The sequence below is a fragment of the Rhinopithecus bieti genome, unplaced genomic scaffold (genome assembly GCF_001698545.2).
Source record: "Rhinopithecus bieti isolate Rb0 unplaced genomic scaffold, ASM169854v2 scaffold_2432, whole genome shotgun sequence".
Taxonomy (NCBI): Eukaryota; Metazoa; Chordata; class Mammalia; order Primates; family Cercopithecidae; genus Rhinopithecus; species Rhinopithecus bieti.
The window spans coordinates 1,058,091-1,076,161 of record NW_016804136.1 but is presented as its reverse complement, the minus strand read 5'-3'; the positions used below and the strand labels follow the sequence as shown (position 1 = coordinate 1,076,161).

Genomic DNA, 18,071 nt, shown 5'->3' with positions numbered 1-18,071 from the left:
AGGAGCTCTGAGCCTTTGAGGTTAGAAGGAAATGTTTGTCTTTTCAGCTATAAGTGGAGGCCAGGGCTTTGAGCTCTGGGAGCTCAGGGAGTGATATGCTACCTTGCCCAGGACTTCCCACCACTGCAGGGTAAGGGCCGCCCATCTTCCAAGCTGACCCTGGCCAAGTAGTTACCCAGACTCAGTGTCAGGCCCGGCTGCACACACCAGTGGAGGGAAGCAGCAAATCCTTCCAGCTGTAGAACAGCTGGGGATGGGGCTATGGCCACCAGTTAGCAGACAATGTATTCTGCCCAGCCAGACTTAACTTCCTTCCATTCCTCCATCCTGCCTCTCTTTCTCTGTCTTCTCTGGGCTTCAAATCTCAGTCCCCTGTATCTGCTGAGTGAGTAAATGAGCATTGAGGAGAGTGGCTGGCATACAGTAGTTGCTCTGTAGACACTGGTGGAATGAGTGAATGGATCCATGAAAACAGGACTGAAGGAAGAGACAGGCTGACGGATGCATGTCTATTTATTGGCACAGGGTCCTATAAGGGCCAAGACCACACCCTCCCACCCTCTTTTCTGTAAAAATAAACTCTGTTCTTCCTTTTCCCTGCTCTATCTGCTTTCCTGCTTGGTCTAGGGAGAATCAATTACCTGCTAAGGCTTGTGCCCTAAGACACAGGAACCAGTACCTGCTACACATATGCACTTCCCCTCTCAGCCCAGGGAAACGGTGGGCAGCAGGAGGCTTTCAGAGGCCCTTGGGCTTCCACTAGGAGCTGTCAGTGAGGGTCAGCAGCAGCATTGGGAGCAGTGGCACAAGGAGCACAGGGTGAGGTGGGGGTAGCCCCTGAGGGTGAGCCAGACAGAGCTGAGTCCACCCTTAAGTGCGCACTGAGTGAGCCTGGGGAGAAGTCCAGAAGGTACACCCAGGCCTGCGGGTCAGAGTGGGGCAGGCATGGCAGGCCCCATGGCCGCCAGGCTGAGTAAGCTTGGGGCCAGAAGAGGCAGACTCCTTCCTGTGGGAACTGGCCTCCCTGCCCAGACCTCTTCCAGGCAGGGTGACATGGAAAGATGTCACAGTGAATGGTGGGGGCTCTGCTGGAGGCAGGGGCACCCCCAAAGCAGAGGCACAATGTGGTGATTGAGGAGGGACTGTACTTGTGTCACCTGTGGTGGGGAGTGAGGGACTGTACTCGTGTCGCCTGTGGTGGGGAGGGACTAGACCCAGCCCAGCTTGTATCTGCTTCCTCCCAACCTAAGAGCAAACAGCTTTGTCGGGAGAGCTGCCCCAGGTCTGGTGACAGCCGGCCGTTTCTCCCCTGATCCAGGTCTACCACACCTCACACAGCTGCCCCGGGTTCATGGGGGAGCCGACAGGGCAGCCGAAGTGCCGCAGGAAGTCACGGGAGTTGGAGAGAGTGCCCAGCACGCGGAAGCGGGCAGGGCTGTGGGGGTCGGTCACCAGCCCCTCGTGAGAGCTCTCTGGTGTGCGGACCGAGCACCACACCTGCGGGTCAGGACAGACATGGGGGCATATGGTGTCTAGTGTGGAGCCGGGCCTTAGAGTCGGCTACAGCCGTCCCAGAGACACAAACCACCACCGCTGCAGCCCCTCCCGAGTTCCTTCCAAAACTGAGTTCCGATGTCCGAGTTCCTGGACATCAGGCTGCCCAGCATGGACATGACGAGGGGAAAAAGCGGAGCCCCGGAAGCTGCCTGCTGTGGCTGCCCAGTGAAGGCTCTGCCTGAGTCCTTGCTCTGCCACTTACTCTATTCCTGGGCAGCCCCGGACAGGCCACTCCATGTCCCGAGCTTTAGTTTCCTGCGTGCCTTCCTCACAGGAACAGCGTGAGGATCAATGTTTGCCCCCTTTGCCCCACCCTGTGCCCCTCAAGCACGCAACCCTGCCCTTTGAGCTATGTAAAATCCTACCGAGGCGTTCTCCTGCTCAGGCCTCTTCAGGCTGCCTTTGTGGGCCCTGACTGGCTGAGAGGCTCTGGGCACAGGCCTTCCCAGCCCACCTTTCACGCCCCAGCCTCAGCCCCATTCCCCAGCCCCTTTGACACATGTCCCAGACTTCTCCTAATGACATACTCAGGAGGGAGCAGGACAAAGGGGCAGACCCCAGGCCTTCCTGGAGGGTGATACCTGGGCAAATCCCACGAAGAAGAGCTGATGGTTAGTGAGCCCCACTGCTGGCAGCTGCTGCTCCTCCCCATGCTTTCTCAGCCATGCTTTGTAAGCCTAGGGACAGAACAGTGGGCAGCAAGCCCATCCAGGCCTGCCCCCATCCACCCAGCACCTTTCACCCCAGGCCAGCAGGCCTCAGCTGCTGGAGGGCTGGTCAGGCCACTCACATTGTAGGCAGCCTTCAGACCCCCGTTGTCGGCAATGTTCTCCCCCAGCGTCTGGCGGCCGTTGAGCCTCTCCCCATTGACCTGGTATTGATTGTACTGTTCCTCCATGCAGGCTGTGTGGTTCCGGAAGGCTGCCAGTGACTCATTCTGCCACCAAGGCCGCAGGTTCCCTTCTTTGTCATACTCGCGCCCTAAGGAGAACTCACCTTTGCACCCCACCAAAACCAGAGCTCATCTCGGGGACAGCAGTGCCCCCACCAGCCCTGGTCCATAGACTCCAGGTCCCTTGGGGCTACATCAATGTCCCAAGGCCCTGCAGGAGCCACTGGGAATTCTAGGCTCCAGGGGACGACTCCATGGGCCCCTACCTTGGTCATCAAAGGCATGTGTCAACTCGTGGCCCATGACCACACCGATACCACCAAAGTTCAGGGCCCTGGTAGGTGAGGAATGGCAAGTGAGGACATGGTGGGGGTACTTCTGAATCCCACCTCCAGCCCTGCTCCCAGCTCAGCCACAGGCCCAGGCCCCAGCACCCAGCCCCTCCTGCTTCAGACACACTTGGGGTGGTTGCGAGCATAGAAAGGGGCCTGCAGGATGCCAGCGGGGAAGACGATCTCATTCTTAGTTGGAAGGTAGTAGGCATTCACTGTCTGGGGGGTCATGCTCCACCTGGAGGAGGAAGAGGGAGAGGCTGAGGCTCCCGACTCTCCTGACACTGTTCCCCTCCCAGCAGCCCTGCCCTACCTACCTCCTGCAAGGGCTTGGGGCCTCTGGTCTGGGAGCAATCTTGCCACCCTTTTCCCCCATCCCAGGAAACATTTCCCCACCTCTCCCGCCGCCCCTAGTGTCTATGTCCGCCCCCTCATTCTCACTGGTCTCGGCTGGGAGACTTGCGGAGCTGGTCAGCCATCACCTTGGCAGAGAAGTTGTACAAATTCAACATGTTTTGGAAGAAAGAATCTTCAGAAACTTCGTACTATGGGAAAGGTGGAAAGTAGAAAGAGAGCAAGAGAATCCATTGGAGAAGATAATAGCCCCAGTTTGGCTACTCAGTATCTCTCCAAACCTCAGTTTCCTCAACTGTAAAATATCTAGTAAACCATAATCGGCAATATTTAAAGGGCATTTATGTTACAGGTGCTATTTTTTTTTTTTTTTACATACTGCACTCATTTATCTCACAACAACCCTATGAGGTAGGCACTAGTAGGACCCCCATTTTACAGAAAATGAAACCAAGGCCTAGAGAGGTTTTGTTAAGGTTAACAAGTTAGGGGTAGAAACAGAATATGATTAGGCTTGACTCCAAATCTTGGCTCGTTAACACTATATTTCACTGCTGTTTGGCCTGCAGCCTGACACAGAGCCAACACTTTAACAATGCTGGTTACCTCCATCTGCCTCTAAAAGAAACCAACGAACACCTCTTTCCCAGTGCTTGAGCCCCAGTTACCAAGCCCAGAGAACAGTGTCCTCTACAGGGCTGAAGTTCAGCACTGATGATCTCAGGTACTCACCCCATCATAAACATCATCCAGCTCTTTGGGCTCCAGGATAAAGTCTGGGAAACCAATCATATCATAGATGGCGTCTGCCTGAAGAGACCAGGTTAAGGGTTTGTTTCCATCCCCAGGTTCCTAGCAAAACTGTATCCTTGAACCCCACCTCAAGATGGCGCCCCAACTCTAGCCACCACTCACTTTCTCCTTGGCTGCCTGGCGGGTCTTCTCATCCATCCAAACCAGCTGTCCTAGGGCCTCCTCAAATGCAGTCCGGATTTCGCTGATCATCCCCTCTGCCTGGGAGGGAGGAGGCAAAGTCAGCCTCCCTCTGCACTGAATGCATCCCTGCCCTGCCCCCCACCCACCCTGGTGCCCCATCCCTGTCCCCCCAGGGGAAATGGGAACGCCTAGACTAATGAAATACAGCTGAGCATCTGGAGAGGACAAGAAGGAAACACCATTTGTAAAGGTACTGGGATTGTGGCTGGCTTTTTTCTTAATTAAATAAACATTTTAATTGACAATAAGTTCATCAAATTAATATCATAATTTAATATAGTGCAATGATTTTTTTTTTTTCGAGACAGAGTCTGGCTATGTCACCCAGGATGGAGTGCAGTGGCGTGATCTCAGCTCACTGCAACCTCCACCTCCCGGGTTCAAGCAATTCTCCTGCCTCAGCCTCCCAAGTAGCTAGAATTACAGGCACCCGCCACCATGCCCGGCTAATTTTTGTATTTTTACTAGAGACGGGGTTTCACCATCTTGGTCAGGTTGGTCTTGAACTCCTGACCACGTGATCCACCCACCTCAGCCTCCCAAACTGTTGGGATTACAGGCGTGAGCCATCGTGCCCAGCCTAGTGCAATGATTTTTATCTGATTATGAAAAGAGGGCATTCACAGAAAATTTGGAAAACTGAGAATTGAAAAAGAAAACAGACCAGTTATAAATCACTCATTCATAAGTAAGTTCTTTTAACATTTTGATTACCCACTTCTAGAGTTTTTCCCTCCCCTGATATGCACATAAAATATGGAATTATGTTGTATTAGGTATATATTTTTTGTAAACTACTTTTTTCACTGAAAGATATATCAGCTGTTTAAGGATCCTCACAACCCATCCTAACTACAATTTATTTTTCCTTTACCCTATAGTTGGACATTTAACCAGTTCTTATTTTCTGCTATGATAAACAACATTGCCATAAAAACCATAAACATCCTTACAGGTAATACTTTAAGCATATCCATTATAATATCCTAATAAATAAATATTTCTTCTAGTTATATAGTTAAACATAAACACATAGACAACTTTAAAGGACGCTTATAATCCCACTGCCCAAAGCAGCACTTCATTTGTTCATGAATTTACATCCAGTTGTTTTTCTTTGGTTTTTTTATTTTTATTTTTTTGAGACAGAGTCTCGCTCTGTTGCCCAGGCTGTAGTGCAGTGGCGTGATCTTGGCTCACTGCAAGCTCTGCTTCCTGGGTTCACGCCATTCTCCTGCCTCAGCCTCCTGAGTAGCTGGGACTACAGGCGCCCGCCACCACACCTGGCTAATTTTTTTGTCTTTTTTAGTAGAGACGGGGTTTTACCGTGTTAGCCAGGATGGTCTCCATCTCCTGACCTCGTGATCCGCCTGCCTCGGCCTCCCAAAGTGCTGGGATTACAGGCGTGAGCCACCGCGCCCAGCCTTGTTTTTTTTTTTTTTTTTAAGACGGAGTCTCACTCTGTCGACTAAGGCTGGAGTGCACTGGCACGATCTCGCCTCACTGCAACCTCCGCCTCCTGGCTTCAAGTGATTCTCCTGCCTCAGCCTCCCAGGTAGCTGGGATTACAGACACCCGCCACCATGCCCGGCTAATTTTTTGTATTTTTAGAGAGACGGGGTTTCACCATGTTGGCCAGGCTGGTCTCGAACTTCTGACCTCGTAATTCATCTGCCTTGGACCCCAAAGTGTTGGAATTACAAGCGTGAGCCACCACACCTGGCCCCTGTTGTTTTTCTATATGTCCGCACATACATGAACAGTCAATTTTGAGGGCATAGCGTTGAAAGAATCTTGTAGACTCACAATTTGTTTGCTTTGCCGGTCAAATGTGGCCTTCACGAAGAGGGAGCCCAAAGCGAAGCCAAGGGCGTCATCTGTGTTGGAGATGCAGGTCTGCCACCTCGGCACACAGGACTGTTAAGGGACAAAGAGCCAGGCCCCCAGAGATGGCTATGTCCTCCAGTCAGAGGGCCTTTCTCTGTCACTGGGGCTAGCAGCCCTTCTCAGCTCTGGACAACAGAGTCCTGGGTTTGCTCAGTGCCACATCTGTCTTTTTTTTGAGACAAGGTCTCACTCTATCCCCCAAGCTGGAGTATAGTGGTGCAATCACTGCTCACTGCAACCTCTGTCCCCCCGGGCTCAAGTGATCCTCCCACCTCAGCCTTGTGAGTAGCTGGGACCCCAGGCACATGCCACCATGCCAGGCTATTTTCTTTTGTATTTTTAGTAGAGATGGGGTCTCACCATGTTTCCCAGGCTGGTCTTGAACTCCTGAGCTCAAGCGATCTGCCCGCTTTGACCTCCCAAAGTGCTGGGATTACAGGCATGAGCCACCATGCCCGGCCCACAACTAATTTTATATCCAGTCCGTCTCCCATGCAAGAAACCTGAGAGTCACTCCAGCTTCCTCCATCTCCCTAACCCCCACATTCAACTACATTGACTTTTTTTATTTTTTTGAGACAGAGTCTCCCTCTGTTGCCGAGGCTGGAGTGCAGTGGCTGAATCTCAGCTCACTGCAAGCTCCGCCTCCCAGGTTTACGCCGTTCTCCTGCCTCAGCCTCCCGAGTAGCTGGGACTACAGGCGCCCGCCACCTCGCCCGGCTCGTTTTTTTTTTCTTTTTTTAGTAGAGACGGGGTTTCGCCGTGTTAGCCAGGATGGTCTCAATCTCCTGACCTCGTGATCCGCCCATCTCGGCCTCCCAAAGTGCTGGGATTACAGGCTTGAGCCACCTCCCCAGCCTTTACTTTTTTTTTTTTTTTGAGACGGAGTCTCACTCTGTTACCCAGGCTGGAGTGCTGTGGCGCAGTCTCAGCTCACTGCAAGCTCCACCTCCCAGGTTCACGCCATTCTCCTGCCTCAGCCTCCCGAGTACCTGGGACTAAAGGCACCCGCCACCATGCCCGGCTAAATTTTTTGTATTTTTGGTAGAGATGGGGTTTCACCGTGTTAGCCAGGATGGTCTTGAACTCCTGACTTCAAGTGATCTGCCCACCTTGGCCTCCCAAAGTGCTGAGATTACAGGCATGAGCCACCCTGCCCAGCCTGCAATTGCCTCTTAACTGGACACCCTGACTCCATTCTCATCCCCGTGTCCCTGCTGCTCCCCTCCATCTTCCATTTAGCCACCAGAAATATCATCTCATACATAACCCAATTGTGTTTCTCCTCTCCATGGCTACTCCCATGGAGCCCCATCTGTGAAAGAATCAAGGCCGGACTTCTCGACACAATATTCAGGTCCCTTCCCGAGTGCCCCATGCCCACCTTACCAAACCCTGCCTCTCAGTTGCCCTCTTCTCAAGCTCATGCCAGAATATGTGTAAAGCCACCATGCTCCTTTTGGCCTCTAGGAATTTGCACATGCCATTCCTTGTCCCTGGAATGCCCTTCTCCCCAGCTTTCTTGGTGAACTTTTCCATCACATGGCACCTCTCAGAAAACGCTTCTCTGATGCCCTTCCCCACCAACCCCCCAGGTGAAATGTGCTGTCCCACCTCTGTCCTATAGCACAAAAGTCTTTCACTCAGTGTGAGCACTTATCACCACAAAATATAATGTATTTGTTTACATGTCCACTCCCCCCACTTAATGGGGCATCTTGAAACTAAATACTGCATTATTTATTATATCCTCTCCATCCTCCTCATCGAAGCTGAGTGTCTATACATACCATATATTGTGCAGATGCTTCACTTACGTTAACTCAGCTAATACTCTTCTTGACAACCCTCCAAGTTATTCCTGCTTTACAGAGCAGAAAATGGATAGTGTCACTGAGAGTGTCCTGAGAGTCACTGGAGTGACTATCATGTTTCTTGCATGGGCAATTGACTAGATATAAAATTAGTTGTGGGCCGGGCACAGTGGCTCATACCTGTAATCCCAGCACTTTCAGAGGTGACATGCCCAAGGTCCTACAGGCTAGAAAATGAATAAGTTGGGGTTGGAACCCAAGTCGACTTGCTTCCAAATTCTGTGCTCCATAGTATGCACCTGTGCACCATGAGGCACGTGGTGCCTGATACACTGAAGGCATGCAGCATCAGCTAGACTGGATCAGAACGTGGAGGCAAAGTCAGAGAGCCCACCTTCTTAGTGCCATAGAGGGTCTCCAGCAGCTTCTCTTGTGCAGACTCAAAGCGTCGGTCCAGGCTTGAGGTTGTCTTTTGCACTAGGTTCCAGATCAGGTAATTGTTCAGGATGCTGACAACCAGACCAGAAAATAAGAAAAGGGCAGGTGGGATGCCCTTTCCACCCCCCAAACCAGCCCCTAGGAACATGCAGGCTGCAGGAGTCCTGAGAGGCATATGTGGAAGCTGTCCCAGAGTTCCTCTTTGGCCCCGGGGCCACATACCTGCCTGTAGAGGTCAGGTTGGAGAGAGGTGTGGGAACAGAGATCACAGGGAGCACCCTGAAACCCTAGCACAGATGAAAAGCCCATAGGCATTCTGATTTGATGTTTGGAAGGCTCATGGCATTATCAAATGTTGTTCTGTGTGGCTGGACCAGTCCACTATGCCCAGCCTTGCTGGAGACCTCCACGGAACCCACCCTCACCTTGGGATCCCCCCACACCTTGGTTCTGTGCGGTTGATGAGCTCTGACACCTGCTGCAAATAATCCATCCCATACACCACCACAGGCTCAGAGTCACTCAACTCCAATGGTGACAGCAAGAAAGACAGGAACTCAAGCCAGTCCATGGAGGGCGCCAGAGCCTGAGAGAAAAAAATCTCAGACCTTGCCTTCCCAACTCGCTTCCAGCAGAACCCTCCCCCACTGTATGCTGGAGCCTGGGAGCCCTTCCCATTGCCATAGCAACAACTACTGGCTTCATGGCGACTCCTTCCTGTAATATACTCTTTTCCAGGTCTGGGCACCTCCAATCTGGGAGCCCAGCCACTTATTATACAAGGATAACCACTACTTGTGACATTCAGCTGGGGCCTAGATATTCAAATATTTTCCTAACAATTGATAAAATACCCCTCCCCTGACACCCCACACATACTGGCTTCTCCTCCAGAACCACATCCCACCCCAACTTTTCCATAATCCAACATCTAAAGTGTTAATGGCCTGGTACAGTACAGGTCCTCCCGTAAAAACTTCCACTTCTATCTCTTTTTTTTTTGAGATTGAGTTTCGCTCTTGTCACCCAAGCTGCAGTGCAATGGCACGATCTCAGCTCACTGCAACCTCCGCCTCCCAGGTTCAAGCGATTCTCCTGCCTCAGCCTCCCGAGTAGCTGGGATTACAGGCATGTGCCACCAAGTCTGGCTAATTTTTTATTTTTAGTAGAGATGGAGTTTCACCATGTTGGCCAGGCTGGTCTTGAACTCCTGACCTCAGGTGATCCACCCATCTCGGCCTCCCAAAGTGCTGGGATTACAGGTGTCAGCCACCATGTCCAGCCTATTCTGATTGTTTTGTGGACATCTCATACAAACTGTTATACATTTTTAACACAATCCCTCCGTGCATCCCCAGGCAACAAGAAAGGGACCAAAGGATGGCCCAGTGAGAGGTGGCCCTAAATGGACACCATGTTTTTCCCAGTGCAACTGGAAAGCACAGAAATGCAAGGGAATGAGGAAAGGACTGGCTGCCTTGGGGAGATGGCATGGAGGGAAGCTGAGTGGTGTGTTCCAGGGCTGGCCCCTCTCAGATGTCTCCAGTCCCCTGCCTGCCCCACCTGCAGCTCCGAAATGCTCATCTTGTGATAGATTTTCTCCTCGTCGCGCCGCTGGTCCTGGGGCACTGTGATGTTGGCCAGTTGTGTCTCCAACTCCAGAACCTGCTGCATCTGCTCCCTCGTGGAGGTGGGCCGCCCACCCAGCAGCATCCCCAGCTCCTCCATGTAGTCCAGATAGGCAGTGAGCACCTGTCAAGGCCCAGGTGACCCTCAGAGCCCAGCAACAAGTCCTGCCCAAGGCTGAGAAGATCTATTCTTACCACCACCTCTGCTCACTATCTCTTCTGCTTGATTCTGGAAGCCTTCTTGGATGACCTGTTTCATTTCTGACACACCGCTTACCGCCATCGGCTAAGTATTGTTTACTTCTTTTATTTTATTTTTTGAGATTAAGTCTCATTCTGTTGCCCAGGCTGGAGTGCAGTGGTACGATCTCGGCTTATTGCAACCTCCACCTCCCGGGTTCAAGCAGTTGTCCTGCTGCAGCCTCCCAAGTAGCTGGGAGTACAGGCACCCCCCACCACGCCTGGCTAATTTTTTGTATTTTTAGTAGAGATGGGGTTTCACCGTGTTAGCCAGGCTGGTCTCAAACTCCTGACCTCAGGTGATCTGCCCGCCTTGGCCTCGCAAAGTGCTGGGATTACAGGCATCAGCCACCATGCCTGGCCTTGTTTACTTACTTCTGTACTTGTTTACATCTATTTCCCCAAGGAAAAGGTGAGTTCCAGCAGAGCATTGTTCCAAGTTACAGCAGCTTACTCACTACTGTCTCTAGGGACTAGAACAGAGTAAATGCTCTGCAAGTGTCTGTCCAGCAGATGGGCCTGCTTCCCATACTGCTTTGCCTTCTTGGTTCCTAGATCCCTGCTAGTTGTCCCAGTCCATCAGTGACCATGTGCCTTCACTGAACAGCTGACTGGACCTCACAGGGGATCCGGGCCATGGTGTCCTCAGGCCTCTATTACCTCCCATCCTGCCAGGCCTCAAGCTTGCTGCTTTCTCCACTACCCGCTGGTCTCCAAGGGAGAGAAAAGCATGGAAAAGAAACATTTAGTGACCACTTCTGTGGACATGCATCAGACTCTCTATTAGAGGCTTTCCATACAGTGTATCTTTTCCTCCCTGCACAGCAACTTCATGAAGTGAAGATGAGTCCCATTTCACACCCCAGGGGACAAACTTAGGAAGATGACACGGCTTGACTTCCATCACAAACTAGCGGATGGCAGAGTGAGAATGTGGCCCAGGCCCGATGACCCCAGGGCCATGGCGGCCCTGGCCCTGCCCAGGTCCAGTACAAACTCATGCGGCCTCACCCCTGCTGGCCCTGAGGCTCCATGAAGGCAGGGCTGTGTTTGCTTTGTTCACCACTGTAATTTCAGGCCCAAGCGCAACTGTCTGCCACATAGTAGGTGCTCAATAAATGTCTGTTGAATAACAGGACGAAAACCTGCAGACAGACACTCAACACTGCTCTGTGCCAATTCCCTTAACCCTCCTCCCAGAAACTGCTTTCCACTCAACCTGAAGGCCCACCTGGGCTCCCCAAATCACCAAAGTCCATCTCCTCTTCTACTTACGGAGAAGTTTTAGATCCCTTAATATCCATTCTGTGTATTTCAAATTCCTCCTGTCCCTCACCTCTCCTCTTACTTGCTGCTGGCATCAGAGGAAGAGGTTTGAGTACCAATCCCAGTCATCCCAGCTCCTGAGGGGGATGGTTAGCTAAACCAGTGATCTCACCTTACCCCTTCTCCCTACCTCCTCACCTTCAGCTTAGTGCTTACTTTTGAGACTCTCTTGAACCCTGCTTTACTCTTAGTTTTTTGTTGTTGTTGTTGTTGTTTGTTTGTTTGAAATGGCGTCTCCCTCTGTCACCCAGGCTGGAGTGCAGTGGTGTGATCGCAGCTCACTGCAACCTCCACCTCCCAGGTTCAAGCGATTCTCCTGCCTCCGCCTCCCCAGTGGCTGGGATTACAGGCGCAGGCCACCACGCCTGGCTAATTTTTGTATTTTTAGTAGAGACAGGGTTTCGCCATGTTGGCCAAGCTGGTCTCGAACTCCTGACCTCAGGTAATCTGCCCACTTCGGCCTCCCAAAGTGCTGGGGCCATAGGCGTGAGCCACTGCACCCAGCCTACTCTTAGTTTTCATCCTATCGCAACCTTTTGCGTTGCATCTTTCTCTAGATCCCAGCACAGGAGGCTTCCTGAAGGCAACCAGTGACACGCTGACAGTCAAACCCAAGTCTTTCCTCTTGCCCCTATCAAAGGGTTGAAGGATGTGGTTCTCTCCCAAATCGTAAAAATTATCTCCTCCCCTGCTCAGATGATGTCAAAATCACACATCTGTTCACATCACTTTTAAGTTTCCCCTTCCATTTCTTTTGGGATGAATCCTAAATTTGGCCCACAACGCTCCTGCATAGTGTGAGCCTATGGACTTGTCCAGAAGGCCTTGGCCTGCATGCCCCTCCTGCTCCCTCTCCCACTGAGAATGGCCAGTGGGCCATATGCCTTCCCACCTTGGAGCCTTTGCATAAACTATTGCCTTTGCAGAGCCCTCTCCCTTCATTGCAGCCTGTCGGCACCCTGGAACTAGGCAGGTTCCTGTTTGCACTTGCTCTCAGAACCCTATGCTTTTTCTCTATAATAGTCCCAACAACTGGAAACAGGACAACTGTGTAGCAAACTGTTGTATGCCTTCTTCCCCACTCAGAGGGTAGTAGAAGTGTCTTGTTCACCATATGCCTAGAGGAGGGTCTGGCCAAGGGATGCTCAGCAGATGTTTCTGAATGAATGACAGAGGGACAAATGATTGTCCTATTCCACAGCAATCTCTTTTGCTATTTTTCTCCCACTGCCCTTAAAATACAAGGATCTCCTTCTGTCCTTTCTCTGTCCTCCTGTCTCACCTCTTCAAAGCCTTTGTTTAGGTTTCTTTTTTCTTTTCTTTTTTTTTTTTTTTGAGACAGAGTCTTGCTCTGTCATCCAGGCTAGAGTGCAGTGGCGCCATCTCAGCTCACTGCAACTTCCACCTCCTGGGTTCAAGCAATTCTCCTGCCTCAGCCTTCCAAGTAGCTGGGATTATAGGCACCCGCCACCACGTCGGGCTAATTTTTGTATTTTTAGTAGAGACGGGGTTTCACCATGTTGGTCAGGCTGGTTTCAAACTCCTGACCTCAAGTGATCCACCTGCCTTGGCCTCCCAAAGTGCTGGGATTACAGGCAAGAGCCACCACGCCCGGCCCAATTTTTGTATTTTTAGTAGAGATGGGGTTTCACCATGTTGGCCAGCTGGTCTCAAACTCCTGTCCTCAAGTAATCAGGCCGCCTCAGCCTCCCAAAGTGTTTGGATTACAGCCACCCCACCTGGCCTGGTTGGGTTTCTAAGGAGATACCTCTCAAGCCTCTGGGTCCTTTCAGGGTTATTCTCTCTTCAGGACTCCACACGGCTTTCCCAGCTGCCTGCTGGCCTCTCTGTATGTAAGGTGCCCAGGTCCCAGCAAACTCACATGTCTAAAAGGAGCAGCTCCCACACCCTGAGCATCTTCCATATGCAGGAGCATAAGTTTGTACCCCTAAACTACTCCCAACACCATATGAGGTTGATGCTATGATCCCCTGTTTACGGATGAGGGAACAGCATCAGAAAGATTAATCAACTTGCACCAAGCAGCAGAGTTGAGACTGAAATCCAGGTCTGACTCCAAAGTCTCTCCTATTCCTGTGACATTGCACTGTCTCCTCTTTCTCAATGTACCCTAAGCTGGTTCTTCCTACAGACATCCCTAATTACCAAGGCACCCCTCCATTCCACCATCACGAAAGTGAACAGCTTTAGCCATCTTCACCTCTTCCCTCCTCTAACATCCAGGCACCAAGAACTCATGATTCTGATTTGATGAGATCTCTTACATCCTCCTCTTCCTACCATTCCTTCTGCCACCTCTTTCATTTGGGACCTTCCTGACTCAGAGCACAGAGTACCGCAGACACTCTTAATTCATCTCCAGGCTTTCTTTCTCACATCTACTTTTCACACCCAAAACAAACTGACTTCCCAAAGCACTGCGCTCCCTCCCTACTTTGGAGCATGCAGTGGCTCTCCGGGAGCTACAGAATAAACTCCGTAGTGTGCTATTCAAGGTCCCCTCCATAACCCATTCCTGCCCACCTCTCCAGCCTCTCATCTGCCTTGAGTTCTGTATTTTACCATAGTGGACCCCTCGCCATGGTCCAAACACACCTAGCCTTTCCCTCTTCAACACTTTTTTTTTTTTTTGTAAGACAGAGTCTGGCTCTGTTGCCCAGGCTGGAGTGCAGTGGCGCCATCTCGGCTCACTGCAACCTTTGCCTCCTGGATTCAAGCGATTCTCTTTGCCTCAGCCTCCCAAGTAGCTGAGATTACAGGTGCCTGCCACCATGCCTGGCTACTTTTTGTATTTTTAGTAGAGACGGGTTTTCACCATGTAGGCTAGCCTGGTCTCGAACTCCTAACCTCAAGTGATCCGCACAGCCTCCCAAAGTGCGGGGATTACAGGTGTGAGCCACTGTGCTCGGCCTCATCAACACTTTTGTTTAAACTGTTCTTTCTTTTTTTTTTTTAGATGGAGTTTCACTCTTGCCGCTCAGGCTGGAGTGCAATGGCATGATCTCGGCTCACTGCAACCTCCAACTCCTGAGTTCAAGTGATTCTCCTGCCTCAGCCTCCAAAGTAGCTGGACTACAGGCATGTGCCACCACGCCCAGCTAATTTTTGTATTTTTAGTAGAGACAGGGTTCCACCATCTTGGCCAGGCTGGTCTCGAACTCCTGACCTCATGATCCACCTGTCTCGGCCTCCCAAAGTGCTGGGATTACAGGTGTGAGCCACTGCACCCGGCAAACTGTTCTTTCTTTCTTTTCTTTTTTTTTTTTTTAGTTGGAGTCTCGCTCTGTCACCCAGGCTGGAGTGCAGTGGCGCGATCTTGGCTCACTGCAACCTCTGCCTTCCGGGTTCAGGCAATTCTCCTGCCTCAGCCTCCTGAGTAGCTGGGACTACAGGCGCCTGCTACCATGACTGGCTAATTTTTATATATTTAGTAGAGACGGGGTTTCACCTTGTTGGTCAGGTTGGTCTTGAACTCCTGACCTCAGGTGATCCACCCACCTTGGCCTCCCAAAGTGCTGGGACTACAGACGTCAGCCACCGCACCTGGTCTAAACTTCTTTCTACCCAGCATGCCCTCATGCACTCCCACGTATTCTACAGGGCCTGGATCAAATGCAATCTCTTCAGGAAGACTTCGCTGGCTCCCTAAGTCTCTCCTGAATCCTCAGGACCCTCTTGTGAACTTTGTTCTCAGCTATCTAGGTTCATGAACCCATTGACACTGAACGCTTCCTGTGACAATGGCTTGGAAACTTATATCTCAGAATTCCCCCACTGGACCTGGCACACAGTAGGTGTCTATGAAACCTACTAGAAGAATAAGAGAAAGGAAAGAAGGAAAAGGGGAAGAAAGGGAGGGAGGGGGCAAGAAAGGGAGGGAGGGAGGAAGAAAAGAAGGAATAAAGGAGGGGCAGTTGGTTCACTAGGTGACAGGATAGGCTCACCTTCCCTGCTCTGACCCTTGGCAAAGGGAAAAGTCAGCAGGGATCAGCCCAGCTCAGCAAGGGGTAGGGATGGGGATTCGGAAGATGTTCCTTACTTTCTCATTGGCAGTTCTGTTTAAGTAGTAATCCCGAGAGGGCAGAAAGAGCCCAGACTGGTCCACCTGCAACGGCAAGGAAAGGAGGTGAGCCCCTCGTTTTCCCCACCATGGGAACCTGAATTCCCCAGCAGGGGTTGGGGTGGGGGCCGGGAGTCAGCCCAGCCTGCCTGTCACAGGAGAGGGAAGTCTGGGCTCAGCAAAGGGTCCCTAAGTCTCTCCTCACCCTTTCCCAGCTCATCACCTGGATAACATTGCTGTTGGAACTCTTAGAGTCGGCACTGACGTAGACGGTGAAGAATGGGGTGGCCCTGTAGGTCCCTGCTACTGCCTTCAACACCTCCATAAAGTTATCCTGGTCCCAGGGCCCTGTAATGTTCCAACCACCAATCTGTGTAGAGACCATAAGTGGAATGATTAGCACAGGAGCTCCCAAAGTGTTCCTGGGCCATCTCCTCTCTCAAGGCCCCTCCTGCTCCCCTGCCCTCAGCCGGCTCAGTGGCCCCACCTTGTCAATGAGGTCTCTCAGTGGCTGGGCTCCCAGCTCCTCAATGCGCTCCACCTGTAGGCAAGATAGGTAGAAGCGCTGTGTCTTCCGCTCAGCTTCACTGCTAGAGTTGAAGGTGGTGTTTTCTGCGGGGCAGAACATAGGATCCAGGTGGCAATTACGTTAACTGCTGAGAGGGAGTCCCTGGCCCTTGCTCGGTTCCTCTCCTTGCCTTGTCAATGAGCAGTCCTCCTAACGCAGACCCAGGAAGAGTGTCTGAAACAGCAAGCCGTGGCTTCCTCTCCCTGTCCATGGAGACCCTAGGATATCTAGGCAGTACAGGCTCCCTGGTATCTACTACACCATGACAGTGCTCCAAACAGGGTGCAGAGAAGCGGTCCTCCATTATACCCAGAGTTCTGTCCCCGTCAAACCCATCCCCACTTCTCAAGAGTCCCCTGCTCTCTGCCTCCCCACCCTCTGGAGTGTTCACAGAGCCATCCACTTCCTCATTCATGGACATTGACTATCTGCTAAGTGTCAGGCCCTGTGCTAGGCACAAGGCACATAGGTGGCCCAAGGCCTCCCTAACAGCCCCACTCACCAAGCAGGTGCTTCAGTATGGCCTGGTTTTGGTCCCAGAGGCTGTTGAAGGTGTTCCAGCGAGAACGCCCATCGGGCAGGGGGTTCCTCCGAATCCAACCCCCACAGGAGAACTGGTAAAAGTCCTCACAGGGGCTCACCCCTCGGTCCAGGGACTCCAGGATTTTTCCAGCCACTCGAATGCAGGCCTCTGTAAGGCAGGTGCTGTGGGATGGGTCTGTGGTAGGGGGCACGGTGGGAGGGTAGGAGACTGTCAGTCTGTCCGTCTGGAAGAGGCAAACTCTTTGCAAGGGCCATGACAGCAGGAAGGTTGAGAAGAGAAAGCAAAGCCAGGGCTTTTTTTCAGGGAAGGCTTGGCCCCCACAAGTGAAAATCTTAGAGGCCCTTTGGCCTCCAGAACCCCTAGTTATGAATGCTGATGAAGAGTGTGGGCCCACCTACCTCTGTGGTACTGGACCCCCAGGGCCACAAGGCAGCCCAGAAGCAGTGCAGCCAGCAGTAGAGAGACACCTGCCAAGACCAGCTCCAGCTGCGTGCGTGAGCCTAACAGCTCTCTTGTCCCCTTCTGGAATCCCACCTGGGGAACACAGGGGGACAAAGAGCAACTGAGCTGCAGGGCAGAGGTCCAAGATCACCAGGGGGTGAAGCCACAGGCAGTTTTCAGAGTCACAGGGTTAACTTTGGGCCCGGGGGCAATGAGGCCAGCGGGTGAGTTGAGCCCTGAGTCTGTTTTGTGCAACGTCATGGCTTAGCATCGCCTCACCATAGTCCTAGAGCAGAGGCCAGAGATGGAGCGGAGGTGGGGGCAGGTGACCCTCCAGAACAGCCCAGAGCTCCTGGGTGTGCCAGGCGTCATGCCAGGGCTGGGGCCTGGTGAGAAAGGGGAAGCCCCCTTGCCCACCTCCATGGCGTCCGGGGAGGCCCCGCCCTCTACCGGGGTCTCGGTTGCGTCTTCATCCCGAAGCGTGGCCCGTTTGTACTCCACCATCTGCCAGACAGTCGGGGTTGCCAACCGAGGTCAGGCAGAGAGGGCTTTTTGCCCACGACCCTGCCCCAGTGCCCCCTGCCTCGCGGACCCCTCCCCCCTGCTAAGAGGGCCCTTCTCTTCCCACCTGCCACGCTGTCGGGCCTGGGGTCTCTCTATCACCGCTCCACCAGGCCCGGGACACAGCCCTACATCCGCGAGCCGGGCATCGCCTGCCCCTCTGCTGCCGACCCCTCTGCCTCGTCCCTCTCCACCCGGTCCCCTCCCCTGGAGCCCAGGGGCCCCCACTCACGTTGTTGCCAGCTCCCAGCTCCTGCAGCGCGACGTTCATGGTGGAGTCGGGCCAGGCGGTGATTCAGGGCTCCCGGCAGCTGGCCCTCTCCCGGGCCGCGGCCCCGGTCCCCTTCCCGGCCCCGCCGCCACCAGCCATCACTGCCGGCCGCCGCGCAGCACCCCCGTGCGGGCCGCGGCC

The 18,071-nt window shown here is 52.6% G+C and overlaps 1 protein-coding gene across 4 annotated transcripts; it reads right to left on the bottom strand.

The window, feature by feature from the left end:
• Positions 1-495: 495 nt before the first annotated feature.
• Positions 496-18,071, bottom strand: ECE2 (endothelin converting enzyme 2). Of its 4 annotated transcripts, none has more exons than XM_017866040.1 (19): positions 17,892-18,065; positions 17,378-17,602; positions 17,056-17,191; positions 16,616-16,831; positions 16,033-16,157; positions 15,769-15,915; positions 15,525-15,590; positions 9,834-10,022; positions 8,714-8,856; positions 8,227-8,341; positions 5,938-6,048; positions 4,051-4,149; positions 3,868-3,945; positions 3,223-3,326; positions 2,909-3,019; positions 2,716-2,783; positions 2,348-2,538; positions 2,139-2,234; positions 496-1,497 (listed from the first exon to the last, which is right to left on the bottom strand). In XM_017866040.1, the coding sequence occupies exons 1-19, from the start codon at positions 17,928-17,930 to the stop codon at positions 1,321-1,323; spliced, it is 2,436 nt and encodes an 811-aa protein (XP_017721529.1). In that variant the 5' UTR covers positions 17,931-18,065; the 3' UTR covers positions 496-1,320. The 4 variants fall into 4 exon arrangements, with proteins under 4 accessions (XP_017721529.1, XP_017721539.1, XP_017721542.1 ...); XM_017866050.1 differs by having other exon boundaries at positions 17,516-17,602; XM_017866053.1 differs by lacking the exon at positions 17,378-17,602 and having other exon boundaries at positions 17,892-18,071.